Here is a 17,010-nt window from a genome sequence, read left to right on the forward strand (position 1 = left end):
GGGCCATCTCACGGCTGATGCTCCCCCCAGGGCGGCGGCCGCGGCTCAGGCTACGAACTCGTTCGCCCGCGCTTCGCGTCCCTCCCCCTCTATTTCCCACCTTAACTGATAAGAATCTGGTTTTCTACATCCTTCCCCCCCCGGCCCACGGCACGCCCAGGACAATTTTAATAAGCAGGACCCGCTGAAATACCTTTCTTACTCCTTCCCTTACACAGCTGTAAAAACACCTGGAATACAGCCAGACAAGCAAACGCAAGAAGTCCGTCCAAATATGCTAATTTTTTTCACAGGTGGTTTACATTCCTTTCACAACAACTGATGGGGAGAAGAAAAGATTTATTTCTAAATAACGGAGCTGCTACAGCAATGGAGTAAAGGCAGCTATAGGGGTGGGCAACAGTCTGCATGGTGAGCCAAGATAAGAGGAGACTGTAATTTAATTATCCCAAAGAACATGGAGTTGTTAATTTGAGCTGAATTTGAATTAACTGAAAATATTGTACCAGAAAATAAAACATGTAACTAAAGTGTTTCAGAAGCACTCTTCAAAACTTTTAACCTAAACAAAACAGAGAACTTCATGCTGCTTTTTCCTGTTGGGCCACACATTTAAGTCAGGAAGCTGCTGTGAATTTTTAAACCTTTTAAAACATCTTAGACTTACCACTTTTTTGATAATGCTTATGAATTTGTCAAATGCAAACTCCGCTCTGAATAATGGCTATAAATGGTCCTTCAGCTGACTCATGTTACTGCAGCTGGGCCCATGAACTGGCTAGTAATTAAATACTTCCCACAAGAAACTAGTACACTTAAAGTCTCCAAGAGTCAGTTTGGCTATGATGTCAGCTGCCACATTTTTTGACGGCTTCCTATATGCAAGGAAAGAGTAAAAATAAAGATACTGATTTCTTTCTGCAAAATAAGTGCTTTCTTTTCTCTCTCTCTTTTTTAACATGTCGAGAATGGCTACTACCAGTAGATTAAAAGTAAGTGACTATCAAAAGATAAAACACAATCTCATTTCTAGCACCACTGTCTCCGTGAAATAATTTATTTTCCTATTTCCTTTCATATTCAAAAGTAGCCAAGGAATAGGCACAAACCAATCAATTTCTAAAAACAAACAAGTAAAAAACTATAAACACTTTTTCTTTAAACTAATAGCCCCCCTTCCCCAAGTTCTACTTATAAGATAATTACTTCTATTGCATTAGAAATCAAACTCTTAGGTAAACTATGATTTTGATAAAGAAATATGTGAATTTTTATCATAAGTGCTGGTGATGGCACTTGGATAATTTATATATTATCTTCTTGCTGCTTTGGAAGATAGTCTTATTAACTTGCTTTAAGCTTTATTTTAGTTTGACAAATAATATTGGTTAGACCATCATATTTCTTGTTTCCTTAAACTGCTGAAAATGTAATTCATCAACAATAAATAAGTAATGTTAATTGGAAACCTTACTTTGAAATAGTGTCCCAGAAAAATCACTGCTTCTGTTTGATTGTTGCACTGTGATCCAGTGAGTTTCAAGGCTCACTCAATTTTTGGTTAATAATTAATGGAATTTTATTTACAAAAATGTAAAATGAAAACTAGTACAGATACTTCCCATGAATACAAATTACAACAGAACATCTCTCGTGCATTGATCAGTAATGAGGTATTATATGCACTTCAATCATAAATCCCAGTGGAAAGTTTAACTGATAGAAGTTCTATTCTTAGGTTGACTTAATAAGCCTGGACTGATTTACTGAGTAAACTGAAAGCCATTTCAACTTTCTTTGGGTGAATTTGTTCACTTCCACGAACCACTTCTATACAAGTATAAGAACTAATATTAAATCCAACGCCGCACTACTCAGTTCATATACTTCAAAGATAAGAAACTCCTCAAAAGCGAGGGGTAAAACATCCGTTAAAGTATGTGTTACTTTCACTAAAAGAAGGAGGAAGGTTTTCAACATGTACTGAAAATGGCGCAGGTTCACAGCTCAACTTTAATTTCTTTGATACACCAAACAAGAACATGTTAAAAGGACTTGAAATACCAATTACGATACTTCTAATATTATGTGGTGTGAGAACCACCAAACTCTCTTTGTCCCAAAGAGATGCAACGGAAATTGATACTACAGAGAAGCACTGTGCTTCAACGGAACAAAACAATTCAAGGGCAATATATTTTTTTAGTTTTTCTAGTTCTTGCCAGCATACCTCACGCAAGTGTACCAAGTATACCATTAGCTGCAAAATCTGAAAATCTTGTTTCACGCAGCAGTGCTGCAGTATTTTCTGAATATAAAGCACCTTGCAGTGGACTTCTCCACTAGCACATTCATCATATTCCCAGAAAACTAACAGATTATAAAATTTTACTGCACTCAATTTGGTTTTTGAAGGTGGACAATTTGGTGTGAAGAGAATTCCACATTAATAACTAAAAAAAAAAATTAAGGCTGAAATCTGCAACTGAAGCCAAGAGCATCAGGCAGTGTAGCGTGCCCTTTACTAACATACACATTGGCAACTTAAAAAGAGCTTTCCGATTTCTCGTATTTTCCTATTGTTCTCCCTAACTTGTTCAGTTTAGCTTTGACAAAACTAGAACTTGGAAGATTAATTCTAGTCAAACTTTATTTCCATATAAAATGCAGTTAGTATTCTTGTTAAAAAGTGTTCTTGACCAAATAAGTTTTCTTATCACTTGCAGAAATGTATTACTTATTGCAAACATTTAAATAACTTTCACTATGTCAATGCAGGCTAAGGGAATAAAGATTTGCAAACTAAAAATAAGAAGTAACTGCTGGTTTGTTGTTTTTTTTTTTTTAAATGGGCTAAATGAAAAGCAGAGAAGTGCTAAGTATAGGAGAAAATACCCTGCAACTACTCAATGTACTAGCATTGTAGAAGCACAGATGAAGAAAACCTTGTTGGACTGTATGGTGCAATACCAAAGCTAGCAATTCTTAAAGTGGATCTTATAGCAATTTCTGAGCAAATGCAGATTCTGAGTGACACACAGTTTTGGATGGGAGATTGGAGTGTATGATGTTTGAACCCCGCCTCGCCACCTTTCCCCTAGATCTTTAAAAGGACGTAAACAGTACAGCTATTTAATTTTAAAATATTTTAAGAAATTTGGACAGTACATTACTTTAAGTTATTGCTGACCTGCCTCCCATTTAGCTTTCTCTTAAACAAGCTAAACCATATTTTTTTTAATGCACCCCTTTGTACTTTCAGTTATTAGAAAAATAACAATCATAAGTATACTGTATTTTGTATTACTATAGCTTTCCCAGAAAAGATTAGCTGGAGATCCCTTTGCAGCCTTTCTGGTTGCTTAGTTCCTTCAACATGCACAATTTCACCAAAGCTTTATGACTAATGTGAGTGTAGAAGATTTCTATAATAAGTAATATTCTCATTTAGGCCACAGTGCATTTTATAGTTTATTGGTACAGGTCAAAAATGCCCTTTTTATTAAGCTAAATCTGCAGTTACAGACTGAAGTAGGAGTAAAATGCTTTATATACTACGGTTAAGTGGTACTGTTGAATGTTCTAATGTACTACAGCACTGATAGATGAGTAAGAAAGATGGGCTTAGAATAAGGAAACAACAAGATGTGGTCGGGAACAAGAACAACTATCATTAGGTATCACTCATACGGCTTCAGAAATAACGAGAAAGGAAGAAAAAAAGATCCGTGAAGGAAGATCAGACCCCAAACTAAGAAATTAGGATGTAACTAGTAGTATCCTCAATTAAAGACAGTCATTAACAGTTTATTTTTTAACTTTTAATAATGAAGACAAACCTTTTTTAAATTGACTGTCATTGGAACGTGGAAAAAGAACGTAGAAAAATTAATTCCACTTCAGCATGCTTTGTTTTCCATCCCATAGGAAACAACTATTTCAAATAATATAATATCCAATCTTAGACCGTAAGATTCATATATTTTTGACCCCACTGAAACAAACCCAACATTTCATAAGAGGCGATCTCACTACATAACAAGTTTTCAATAAAATGATCTCAGAGCAACTGCTGTTAGGTGGATAAACAGAGACTGGGTAAACTCAGCAGAGAGCAATTGGCTGTGTCCTGTTTTCAGTCAGCGGCTGGCAACACAGAAAGAACAGACTGAAAGCACCGGGGTAAGCTTGGAGACTGATTAGGCAGGAAGCTATTGCTAAAGGCAGCAAGAGTAGGAGCTATCCCAAGAGCTCTCTCACAGCAGTTTTCTCTGCCCTGTGAGACACAACTGGAAATCCCTTAATGTACTCTGCCCTTCATTTATTTTTGCTACTGGACATTTGAGAGCATTTAAGAACGTTACTTTTTTGAGTAGTTGCCTGATGATGGATCACACAGAATTAAAACGATTTTATATTTCTTAGGGAAAGGGGAAGACTACCATCTACAGTACAATTATAAAACTAGGGATTACCTGACAGCAAAATACTTTTTATTCTGTGCTGATTAGCCAGAACAGAGTTTGCAACTACTCATGCATCAATCCTGATTTACTCTTTATGCTGAAATTATGAACTTATCTTGCATACCAGGAAAGCTACATAACTTAAAGCCATGGTATTGATTCATTTACTTTTAATCCAGCTAATCTAATGAAACATTAGTACACTCAAGAATATTATCATCGCAGCTAGCAGTACAATATAAATTACACAAACACACTCTATAGTAAAGGGAAAGAGCTGAGTATCAAAGTACTAGAATTTGGAAGCATGAGAGAGTTGGCTAACCAAACTTAATGCAAATATTTATATATATGCACTGTAAGATAATTACTTCCCTATATGCACTGTAAGAGAATTACTTCCCCCCCCAAAGAACTTGTATCATTCATTGCCTAGGACAGAATATACTAACCTGAAGAGCAGCTATTCAAGCTATTGTTTTATCTTCAGTATTGAGTGTGCTGTGCCATGTTTTATTAACTTTATTATAGATAGAGAATGAAAACATGGAGAAACCTCTTCAGGTCTCTCAGCCTCAAGCACTTTAAATTAGAGGCCTGAACTCATTGACTATTAACAATTTATGTAAGCTAACTCCTGTGTAAGATGGATATGTCCCTCTCTAGCCAGTATAAGGAGCCTAAGCTCCCTAAATTGTGTATCTATATTTATTAGGTATTTTATCTCTTCAAGAGATTAAATACGTACATTAATTTTGGGAGATCAGTTAAAAATGCTTAATACTGATATCCCAGAGTGAACATTATAAAACACTTCATGTGTTTAGTGCTTTGATTCTACTGTTTTCACTGCAGTTGTAGATGTTTGGCACATCTGTAAAGCAGACCCTGTAGATCTCAGCTTAAGTACTAAACAATGTAAACTGGGAAAAAACCCAAACAACCCAAAACCAAAGCAAACAACCTCCCTCCTATCCAGAGGAAAGGATAGGGCACCCTACCAGCTTCTAGCGTTTCTTTTGATGTAGGTCTCATTTCATCTCATCTCATTTTTTAAACACTGACCAAAATTTAACAGAGTCCTCCCCAAGCTCCTCCATCAGCCTAATTTGGCATCGTGTTCATATGGGTTATCAGCAGGTTTGGAATCATTAGATTGACTCACCCAGTTCTTGAACTAATGATAGTGGAGTGAAAGATTTGACATCATGAAGTTTACTTTCTCATGGAAAAGATGGATCAGCGAAAATATTTATATTTCAGAATGTAGGAGGAAAAAGTATGTTAAGTCTCCCTTCTCTGGTAATGACAAGCAATAAAATGCACCCACTGAAATAAGAATAGGTCCTCCGATAAATTTCTCAAGAGATAGTTCTTACGGGAAGAGAAAGCAATTTTGGCAAGGAACTGAAGTAAAGTATTTGAGGAGGAATCTCTACTTTTGAAACTAAGGAAACAGGAAAAAAAAACCAAACACCAAATATAATTATGACTACAGTAAAAACCAAACAAACCCTCAACCTTATACAAAGCAATAGAAGCCTTTAATAGAGGCTTCATATATTCTGATGCCTTCTCCAGAGGCTAGGGAAAACAACCAGAAGATCAATGTAGCCCATCAGTCTCCACCTTGAAGATGTATTTCTCTGGCTAACACATCTGTAGTACCTCAAACCACTGCCTCTCAGTTAAGGTACACAATTCTGATACCAATTTCTGCCGCTGTTAATAAATTCAGTTGCCAAACTAAAGGACCAGTAAAATTTAGGTGTCAAAGTCAACCTGGGTAATGAAAACTCTCACTCAGCTGCGTTTAACCCTGGTTCATCCAGCTGCCATTATTCCCTCAGGGAGAGGATTTAAACCATGTTTTCCATATCCCTGGAAAGTTCCCTTCTGTTCATTAGCCCCTCTGTTCACAGAGTTTCACTGTAAATAACAAATGTTATCGAGTCTAGTGATTCAAATATTCATATTGAACGGGGAAGGCTGATGATGATTCCTGCCACAAAAATCCAGCGACCGAAGTAAGAGGCATACCATGACCCGGAAGCTCTAGCCATGAAAATACCAGCCTATCAACTTGTGTCGCATTAGGCAGGCATTTGCCAACAAATAGTTTACCTGTGGTTCTATTAAGCTCTTTTATCCAAGATGTTTATACCATAACAGTGGTGATTCCATTCCATTCCATGCAACAAATATCTATATTAATACAATCTTCTCCATTTCCCACTGTTTCAACTTATTTTTGGTGAAGTAGAAATTCATCTCATATTTTAAATAAAGCAAACTGTCAGTAAATCAAGCAAAACGGGAGGCATATCCTGTTTTTAGATTATTTAAAATGGTTTCTCTCTTTCTGTTTATGAAAAGCCATTATCAGAAAATGCTGCCTTTCTAGCCAGTATAGGTTCCCAAACAGCAGGGAAGAACCCAAGTGACAAAGTGATTCTAGGTATAAAAATATATAACCTATTAAATCAGTTAATTCAGATTTCAGAAATATAAAAGAAACCTATGAAAAGATTGTTCATTATGGCTGTGCATCCTATTTTTCTGTGGTTCAAGGCTTGTTAAAATCCTTGAACATCGCTCCTGAAACTGCATAGCTCAATTAGGTGCTGTACAGAGATACCCAAATTTGTTTTGAAACCCCAAAACTGGGTTGTGATACCCAAATTTGTTCCTGGCCTAAAAGTTATCCTGCTTCAAGTAGACAAAGTAGACTGTCCAGAGCTAATTCAAGTATCTTTATATGCACCGTACTTTAACGTACCATGTACAATCATCTCTTTTCAAATACAAAGAAACAGGCTTAAAGCCTAAGAAAACAGATAAAAAGAAAAAAACTCTGGAATAATTATTTGCCCATGCTGAAAATCTGCTGAGATTTCATTCCATTTCCCTGTTTATGACACTAAGTATTCTTGATGTTATCTTTTCAATTTCTTATTCTATCATTTTGCTATGCCACAAGGAGAGAGAAAAATCAAGAACTGCAAGTCTGAATACAATGTAGAATAAAGTCACTCAGTTTTCTAAACCTCAGTTTTCAGATTTTTGAAAACCTAAGACAAATATGGTCAAACTTCTAGGGTCAGATAACAGTTTTTCTTTGATTCCTCTATATGGAGTTAGATAAATATGAGACAATAAAGCATGAGAAAAACTCTTTCCACCGACAGAATAAAAACCCCTCACCATTACAAAAAACCCTTCTTGACTTGTAACAGAAAGACCATGCTACTAACAAGGCATTGTTATAGTCTTTCAAAGAAAGGAAGAGTATGTATTAGCAATCCTGGTTTTTGCAAATCTTGAGGAAGTAAAATCTGTTAGGGAATTGCATGGACTTCAAGTGATTTTTCTGTTTGGTTAAAATGATCTTGCTTTAAAAAGTTTTTTTAAAAAAAACATTACCATGCCAAGAACAAGGGTCAAACTACTTTACAGTGTATGCTGAAAGTGAACAGATTCTTGATTAGCCCAACATCCTCCAAAATCCATATATTCTTTTCTGAAATTACTTAACCTATAGCTTCTCATCTTGGATTTGTAAGCTACATCAACATAAGAAAAGAGGAGTTACAGTCCAACTACCTCACACTACTCCAGATCATTCAGTGTAAGTCTGGCTATCATCTTTCCTTCTGTTATTCATGTGAAAGCTGCATTTGCCCCCTGTACTTACTTCCTTCACCACTCATGAACCCAAAGTTTGAGCCACCAAGGAAAAGTCTCTTGAGGCTTCTGATTATTTTGCTGGGTGATTGATGGAGATTTTGCCTTAGGCATGTATGATGGCAATACACAAGACTCATCTATTTTTGGAATGCAACAAAGATGATACTGCATTTATCAAGCAACTTGCAGACACAACCACCAGTTCTGGTTCAACTTAAATGCCAATTTCCCTTTAGAGTATTCCAAAACTTGAAAGTAAAGTTTCCAAGTGTTTCTACCCCAACAAAGGGAAGAAGCTGCAGGATACCCTTGTTTTCCCTGCATCTATTTAATGTCCTTTACTTGTACCTTTGCAGAGCATTGGCTTATAATGAAAAAAATCAGGCAGAAACATAACTCCAGTATTTCTTTTACACTGTACATTTTTGCTCTATTGTAACAACCGCTTTGGAGAAAAAAAAGAAAGTAAATTCTCCCAAAGGAGGAAAAAAAACCCAGAACATTAAGGGAACATATTCACTTACATGGCAAAGAATGATGAATTAAGAAGTGTGCTTAAAGAATTTAATGAGTAATGTTTTGTGCTTTCTCTAGATCTTTTGAATTACTGACTAAACAATGTTGCATTAACCAGACATCACCTGAGTCACAAAACAGACTCAGGTCAGGGCTGATACACTGTTTCCATCTCAGATTTTGTCCCCAGTGGAATCTTTTAACCAGAGAAACTAATTTCTAATGTCTAGCTGATGAAATTTCCCTATCCAATATTTCACCTTTTTTTTTTTTTTAAAGAAAGATAACCCCTTTAAGAAGAGAGAGATATAAAACAATATAAAGAGCATTATGGCTGTGGGGGGGGGGATAGATACATCATTTATTCTATTTGGATCAGAGTTCTTAAAGCCTTTGAAGAAAGAGGCAGGAGTTTAGATACTACTTGTTCTTAACATTCGGAAAACAGAAGTGAAAGAGTCTGGTAAATTTATGCCTAAAATCTTGTTTAACAAACATGGAAGAGATTTGAAAAGTACTCTGAGAAGTGACAGAACCTCTTTGCTATACAGATCAACTCAGTAATTGTCTTCGAATGGGAAGTTCTGCGTGACTAAACAATGAAAAGACAAATATGGGTAAACTGGTGGTAATTTACAGCTCCCTTCGCAGATTTAAGATTGTCCACTGATGCATGTTCAGAAGACTGCTTTGAATATATAACTTGCCTGCCATAGCTTTTGGAAATCTGGTTACCTAGCTAGACGATTATGAAGCTGACATTTACTGTATGTGCAATTATGGAATATACAGTGTCACTGCTTTCAAATGTCACCTCTTCGCCACAGTTCTTACCTTGCAGAAAATGTCCTTGCCTCCCTTGAGAGAAGCAGTCCTATTCAACTAGTACCAATGAACACTGGCAAGATATTTCCAAAAGCAATTAGCTCTTCTGAGTGCCTAATTTGACATCTTCACAGGGTCAACTTTAGGAATGAAGTTGTCAAACCTCTGGAAAATAAGCCCCATTATAAGGTCCACCTTGTCTCAAGGTGGCACCTACAATTTTTACTCTTAAAAAGCTTTGGTTCTCTTTCTTGTCTGTATTATGTTCACATATAATTCTTTACGATAAGACACAGAATGGAGGATATGTGTGTCACCTTACTCACGGGTGCTGATAAGGGAAATCTCACAAGACTTTACAAGAGCAGTAATAAAACAGACACAGACATTTTTTGTAGGATCACAATTCCGCCTCTCCTTTTCTAAATACAGGTAGTGCTAAGATTGACAGTGTGTGTTTAGCTTACACTAAGGGCAAGTTAACAGTTTATTTTTTTTGTCTATATCAACATTTTCTCATTACTAATATGCATTTACTACTAATTTGAAGTACCCTTTTCCATTCTTAACAGAGCTTGCCTCCATTTTGCAGCATTTGGCATTTATAAATAAATAAATAAACAAACAAACTAGTGTTTTATACCTCTCTCTATGTCAGTCTTTATTATAAAGGTTGATTTTATTAACTTTGTTGGAAAGGCTCTGAAAAAAAAAATAAGCAAAATTTTTCATTTTTCATCCAAAACTCTTCTTGGTGGCTGTCACCCCTTCTGACTTGAATACTTTCTCCACTCCAACATTAAATTATGAGAGGGATATCACTAGAAAAAGATCCTAAAAACTTTGCATCAAAACTAATCTTATTCCTAGATATTTTGGAATGTAAATTCTTCAGGGCCATCTCTGTGAGAGACTGTATTTGTCTGCAACTGTGGCAATACAGAAATAGTTCTAAACAAACAAATAAAAATGAATAAATTCACTTTCCTCGTCTGGATATTTTTTCTACACATGCAAAATTGACTCTTATGGTCACAGTTTCTTTGAACTCTGCTGTCTGCTCTAGGAAAAAACTCTATAATATAACCAGTGCAGATGGTTTCAGGGGAATTATTTCTGTTAGAATAAGCAGCAATTTTACTTGACCTATGAAGTCAATATTGAAGTGAAGCTTTGGTCTTAAAATGGGAACAACTGAGAACTAAGTTGTTTTTTTTTTTTAATGGAAATCCTATTAAATGTTTTCATTTCATAACAGTGCCTACAGATATTCCAAGTCTTCTGCCGAGGAGACTTGTCTATTGAGTAGAACTTCACAAAGCCTTACAAAAATTTTCTCCACCAGAGGTACAAACACTGATGTTTTTAGATCACAGGCAGAAAGAAGAGTAGGCTAACATGCATAGTGCCTTCCAAACAGTATCTACCATGAAGAACTGGTAGCGCTCAAGAATGCATCTTTACTACTAATGTGTACTGGCTAAAAAGTTATCTTCACAGGTTTCTTTGTTTCTCCAGTGTTAGGTACTTCCTAATGTTCACTACATACAGTTGTGGAAAAGACAGCAACATACACAGATGTAACAAAAAAAAATAAGGAAAAATTAGGTTGAAATGACAATCATAGTTTGCTGTCATATACAGCAATGATGAAATAAAATAGTGACCTCTAAGTGGTTGCATTGTCGGTTTCAAGAATTAAGATGAGCCTGAGCTCATTGTCAGCTATGATTGTCAAAAATAAGGTAGCAGAGACACTAACATGGATGTCAGATGACAGTTCTATTATGAATAAGGGATAAAAAAAAACCAACAAACATGAAAAAAGGGTTTTCTTCTTAACTGGGACCAGAATGACATTGCTTGACAAAGATTTTATTTAACAGAGGTGTTTAAAATGCTTCAGACTAAATGTGACATGAAAATTATTCTATTGTTTATAGATTTACTGAACAAACAGATAGAGTAATTACGACTATCTCTTACCATGGAAGTTTGATCTGAATATAGAAACAAGACCTTATTGTTACCTTTGGAAGTATAGTCCACAACACAATTACTGATTACAACAGAAAGATTTCTTTCAACCTTTGCAGTCACAAAAAGCAATCTGTATTTTTTAACTTCCATTTTATTATAGCTTTTCTTTACTCACAGCATTTTGATTACAACCTACTTGTAAAGAAAAACACTTTCTGCTGCATTTGAGGTATATATACATGCAATCAAAGCTGCATCTTGAATTTGTATTCATGCATTTTAGATAACATTACCTTGGCTAATGCTACTGCAAATAAATGCGTAGCCATAGCAGCAGAGAACTTGATGCAGGCTGCAAAGCCTGACCGAAAACTTAGTGCATAATGCAGCTTTCTGTGCTGCCTTGGATATGCTGCTATGTGTATTTGAACTTAACTAGCTTGAAATGAATGTGCAAGATGCAAATATGCCTTGACTGTTGTTGTAAATAACTGATAAACTCAGATCAGCCATAGCTATTAGCTGCTTGAAATGATCTTCTAATGTGCAAAATCCTGATCATTGAAAATTAAGTGCTTTCTTCTGCTCCCTAAATAAAATAAAAAAGCTCCCCTGTTAGATGCTACTGAATCAAAACCTTACCGAAATACAACACTAAAACTATACTAATACTCTACTTGTGTCATACAGTGCTCAGAATGGGAATTACAGCAAAAGCATATACCACAATATTTACTGCAGTTTATGGCTCTTTGCAGTTAAAGCAAACTGTAACATTAACAGGTAGTTTTGAACATATATGCAATTCAGTTGTTAATTTAAAAATACAAAGCATCATGAATGGAAACAAAGGAAATAAATACACCAATCATATATATGTCAACAGAATCTAGTGAAAATTATTTGTATCCTTAAGGTATTAGAAAATTTCCAAGATCTAGCAATTCCAAATGTATATTATTTCTATTAGTTATGCAGCAGGGCTTTTCCTCAGCAAGAAATTATCCGACTTGATGGGCCTTGTCAAAAGCAGAAAAATATGATTGGTAATGCTGATCACAGAAATAGAGTAGATTTAAACTTGACAAAACACACATAACATGTTAGAAAGAGGCAATCTGTTCAATAAAAGAAGAGTGCAGTAGGACTGAAAATAAAATAACACACCCAAGAGGCTACCCTGGGTTGCAGCATGAGAACCAGTACTCCTCTTTAATCAGAAATATCAGCTGAACACTACCACAGCTTTCTGGGGAGCTCGACAGATCATGAAGAGAAAAATGGCCAACCAATGGCTAACATTCCACTAAATTTACTATTCCTCCTTTTTATTCTTAAGCAGTCCGTTTAGTTAAAGGAAACGATTTCAGTTCTCAGTTCTAGAGCTAAGTAGCATTGGCTTGCTCCTCTGTATTACTTTGTTTTATAGGGCTTGGCTCAGCCTCACGAGCAAGTGATAGTTTGGTACCTTGAGCAGTATCATACTGAGGATGACAATGGCAATGGTGAAAGAGATTTCCTTCCTGCTTCCATTTATATTACAGCTATGGAGAAAGTGTGCATTCTGGCTCTGTTTCTCTCCCTTGCCATCACCTGTCAGACACGGAGCCACTACTTTCTAGTTCCCATCTATGCTGGGGTCTGATTTCTATTCCACTTTTTTAGAGAAATATCTTTAATCATAAAGACTAAAACAGTTTTTATTAGTTTGTTTTTGTTTTGTTTTGAAACAGAAGAGATTAGCTAGAACTCGATGGCATCTGTCCAACAGAGATTGCTACACTGAATGATTCAGAGGACAGACATTTCAAGTCATGGCTTGTAATTCTTTTTGACTGCGCGATGAGTCCAAGAAGTTCATCCTAGGTATGAATCTGCAGTGTGTATTAATAAAGTATATCTACTATAACTGAATCTGTTAGACTCATCAGAAGAAGCAGTAACCAAACCAGTTATCAATTAACCCAAACAGACAAACCCAGTACAGAAGCAAAGAAGGAAAGTGCTTGAATTGCTGCTTGAGGACTTCATTGATCTCCACATATTTTAAGCTTAGAGTAAGCCAGTGGCTTTTTTGCCATGATACAAAATTTAGCATCCCTTTGAAATTTTAGGTAGGGAAAAACAGCAAATCAATGAAAGACCAAGCCAATACTTCTGTCTAACGACATATCCCAATTTTTCTGAAGTGGGCTGAAATCATAGACTTCTTGCTTATACAGTGTATATGTAATAAACCATTATATACAGTATTCATCACTTATTACACACATATACATAGAAAGAATAGGTTATTGCATATGTATCTATATTAGATATAAAGTGCAACAAAAAATTATATAGAGGATAATACTGAAAAACCCCTGACATTATACATTGTTGAACTCAGAAACAGAAAATTAAAGAAACTTTATCATTATAAGTCTTACTTTGACTGGCCAAATCATTAGCTTCAGTGAGGTTATTATTACCTAAAAATAAACTCTGATACTCAGGATCTAGTATTCATTCTACATAGTACACAACCTACATAATTTCTGATTTCCCAATAACAAAATAAATTATTAAAAGCAAATTCTCAACTTGCCTACACAGACTTTGAAGAGCAAAAAAAGAAAAAGTTCACCTCAAAGATCTACTCGGAGTAACCAATGACCATATATTTCTATCAAAAAGCCAAAAAGGCTTTGATAAGTGAACTCACCATAATCTACACCAAGTTTAGTGCTCTAGCTCAAGATAGGAAGATGTAACATGTAGGTACTGTGACAAGCGTCAACAAATCAAAAAAGTTTAGTGCTAGCTCAAGATAGGAAGATGTAACATGTAGGTACTGTGAGAAGCGTCAACAAATCAAAAACATACTAATGTGTTCCTTAAAAGCAAGCTTAGGGTTGTATTATCCTGTTCCTGAGCTAACAAGACAGGTGAAAGAAAAACTGAATTCATTTTAAAATGTCTTAGCATCAGATTGTCTCAAAATGCTCTATGGAAATACTGACTTTGGTAAAAACAACAAAAAATCCAAGAGTTTACTTTTACTCTTATCTCCAAATTGAATGTCTGAACTTCAAACTTCAGTACCAAATTATATCCATCCGCTGTACAAATCAGTCCCTGGGTTAGACTAAGATTTTGCAGAATTAAAATCTTGGGATTTTTTGGTTTGTTTTTGGTATTTTGTTTTTAACCTGAAACATAAAACATAGCTCTAATGTTTGTCCAAATACAGTTAGTTTGAAAACTGGAGACTACACTGTCTGTCCACAGACAGCTAGCTAGCTAGATAGAATGGGTTGAAAAGAAGCAACATTCAACATAATTGTTTTTACAAGCAGAAACACTTATAGGACAAATTCGGATGTGCTCTGTAGTCATTATTGAAATATCAATATGTTATGTGCTAGACAAGCACCTGTCAAATATACTTTGATTTTCTTTGAGCCAATTCTTCTAAGTGAATTAATTATCTTTCAACTGTCCTTCCAGCTCTATTTTCTTTAATTTTGTGTTTAATAATGCCAAATTCTGTATGTTCTTTTTTTTGCTATATATATTTAAGAAATAAACACTTAAACATGAGGTATAATTAATATCGTCAATTTGATGGCATCTGCTTTATAAACTCTGCAGTGCATTTAAATATCAAAGGATAATGCATTCTGCCTACACAACTAAGAAAGGAGACACTTTTTTCTTTAAGTTTTAATGAAAATTTTTCTTTAATGGAGGTACTACATGTATAAACTTTTTCCTGAAACTACTAGTTATGAGCCACTGGAAACAGTCACTCTGGACTCCTCAAGCTTAATTAAAACGCAGCTAATATAATAATATTCTGTACATTGTCTAACAAACAAAGCTAAAAAGCACACACCCCCTCATTGTAACTTTCAACATATGAGCAAATCCTACTGATTTCAGTGAGATAGTTCAGGAGTTTATGAATAAACATATGCACAAGACTCATGCTCAAAATTTGGAGAAATATTTTGTCATGAAGTAACTGATGAATTTACTATTACTTTGCTGATACAACATCCCTTTTGAATTATACTGGTAAATGACAGCTTAAACCATTCCAGCTATAGTATCAAGAAAACCAAGACAAAGAAAAATAGAATGAATGCAAAAAGTTCTCTGATTCGGTATCATAAACACTTAGTAACATTTAAAATGTTCTGCAATCTCTGCTTTCTATTATAGTTCCATCATCCATTAAAAAATCCTTACATAATTGTTCTTAAGGATTATAGAAGTACCACATTTAAAAACATAACCAAATGTTAAATAAATAAAACCCCCACAAAAGATAGAAGACCTTTGCAAAGTAATCAGTAAGTATAGTTTCAGGATGTAATATTCAGGTGATTCTTAAAAAGCAGGTTCCAATACGGTTTCAGTATTCCACAAATGTAGAAAACTGAAAAAAATCACAGCAGTCTTTTGAAAACATAGATCAACTACATTAGCTAAGAGCAGCATGCAATTCATGAATATGGTTCATTACCATGGTTACAAGCTTTCAGCACAGGCCTCTGTGTGGTTGGACTGAGATTTTGTGGTATGTCTGGAAAAACAAGGAAACAATGGAAATAAAACACATCTTTGAAAGTTACTGGAGTATCGTAACAACATTACTAAGCAGAATTATTTAGAAGTTAGATATTTCTAGGACTAAAGTGACACTTATATACCAGTGAAATAATTTGATTCACTTATGGGGCAAGATGACTTTTCCTTCCCCCATTCAACTAGAAACCCTAAAAAGTTAAAGTACATGTGGCTGTATCGAAGACTCTTGTCATAATAATCAGGCTAAGCTAAGTTCAGTAAATTAATCTCCAAAATGCTGCTGACATCAGCAAAACAGCCTGAACATCCCTGAAAGTTGTCATTGCAAGAAAGAATTAAACCTGATAGCATTTAAGTTCTAGAGCACTGGACTCATAATGCTTTTAACTTTCTCTGGAATATAAAATGTAAAATAGAATATTCACCTTTAGACCTTGGTGTCCTTTTCCTTCGGTCTCGAAAAGCTGCACCTGATTGCAAGGCCTCCAACAGGCTATCCATCACTCCAGTCTCCTCCCCTTCTATAAAGGAGAGAAGGAGCCCTCTAGGTTATCATAGCAATATCAAAGCATAAATAATAATAACAATAAACAACATCAAAAGATATTAATTGTATTAATAAAACTATTTATTTCAAACTTAGACCAGGGTTTTAACATTCACAAATTGCTCTCTTGCAATTAATCACAACAGATTTGGTCTTTTTTACATTGAACTAGTCCAAATTTTATTCCATTCATTTCACATTCCTCTTTCTCTGTTCTAAGAGTCAAGCATAGTTTTAAGTGAAATGTCATTTCACTCATATTTTCATTTCAGTACCCTTTTGCAACTGCAAATAATCAGTTTCACGTCATCTTTCAAGAGATGTCCCTTAAATGATTTGTTATATTAGACAAGAGATCATTTCAGTTATTGTTATAAAAAGTTGAAATTGTTTCTCAGCAGGCAACTGACTGAA

At 35.2% G+C, this 17,010-nt stretch overlaps 1 protein-coding gene across 1 annotated transcript in view; it reads right to left on the minus strand.

Moving 5' to 3' along the window:
- DIAPH3 (diaphanous related formin 3) overlaps positions 1-17,010 on the minus strand; it is a 238,925-nt gene that overhangs the window by 41,456 nt on the left and 180,459 nt on the right. Inside the window, 1 exon segment of the mRNA XM_009275652.2 lies at positions 15,985-16,044. Coding sequence (XP_009273927.1) covers positions 15,985-16,044 — 60 coding nt within the window.

This window comes from Aptenodytes forsteri, unplaced genomic scaffold (assembly GCF_000699145.1).
Source record: "Aptenodytes forsteri isolate BGI_AS27 unplaced genomic scaffold, ASM69914v1 Scaffold172, whole genome shotgun sequence".
In the NCBI taxonomy this organism is placed as follows: domain Eukaryota; kingdom Metazoa; phylum Chordata; class Aves; order Sphenisciformes; family Spheniscidae; genus Aptenodytes; species Aptenodytes forsteri.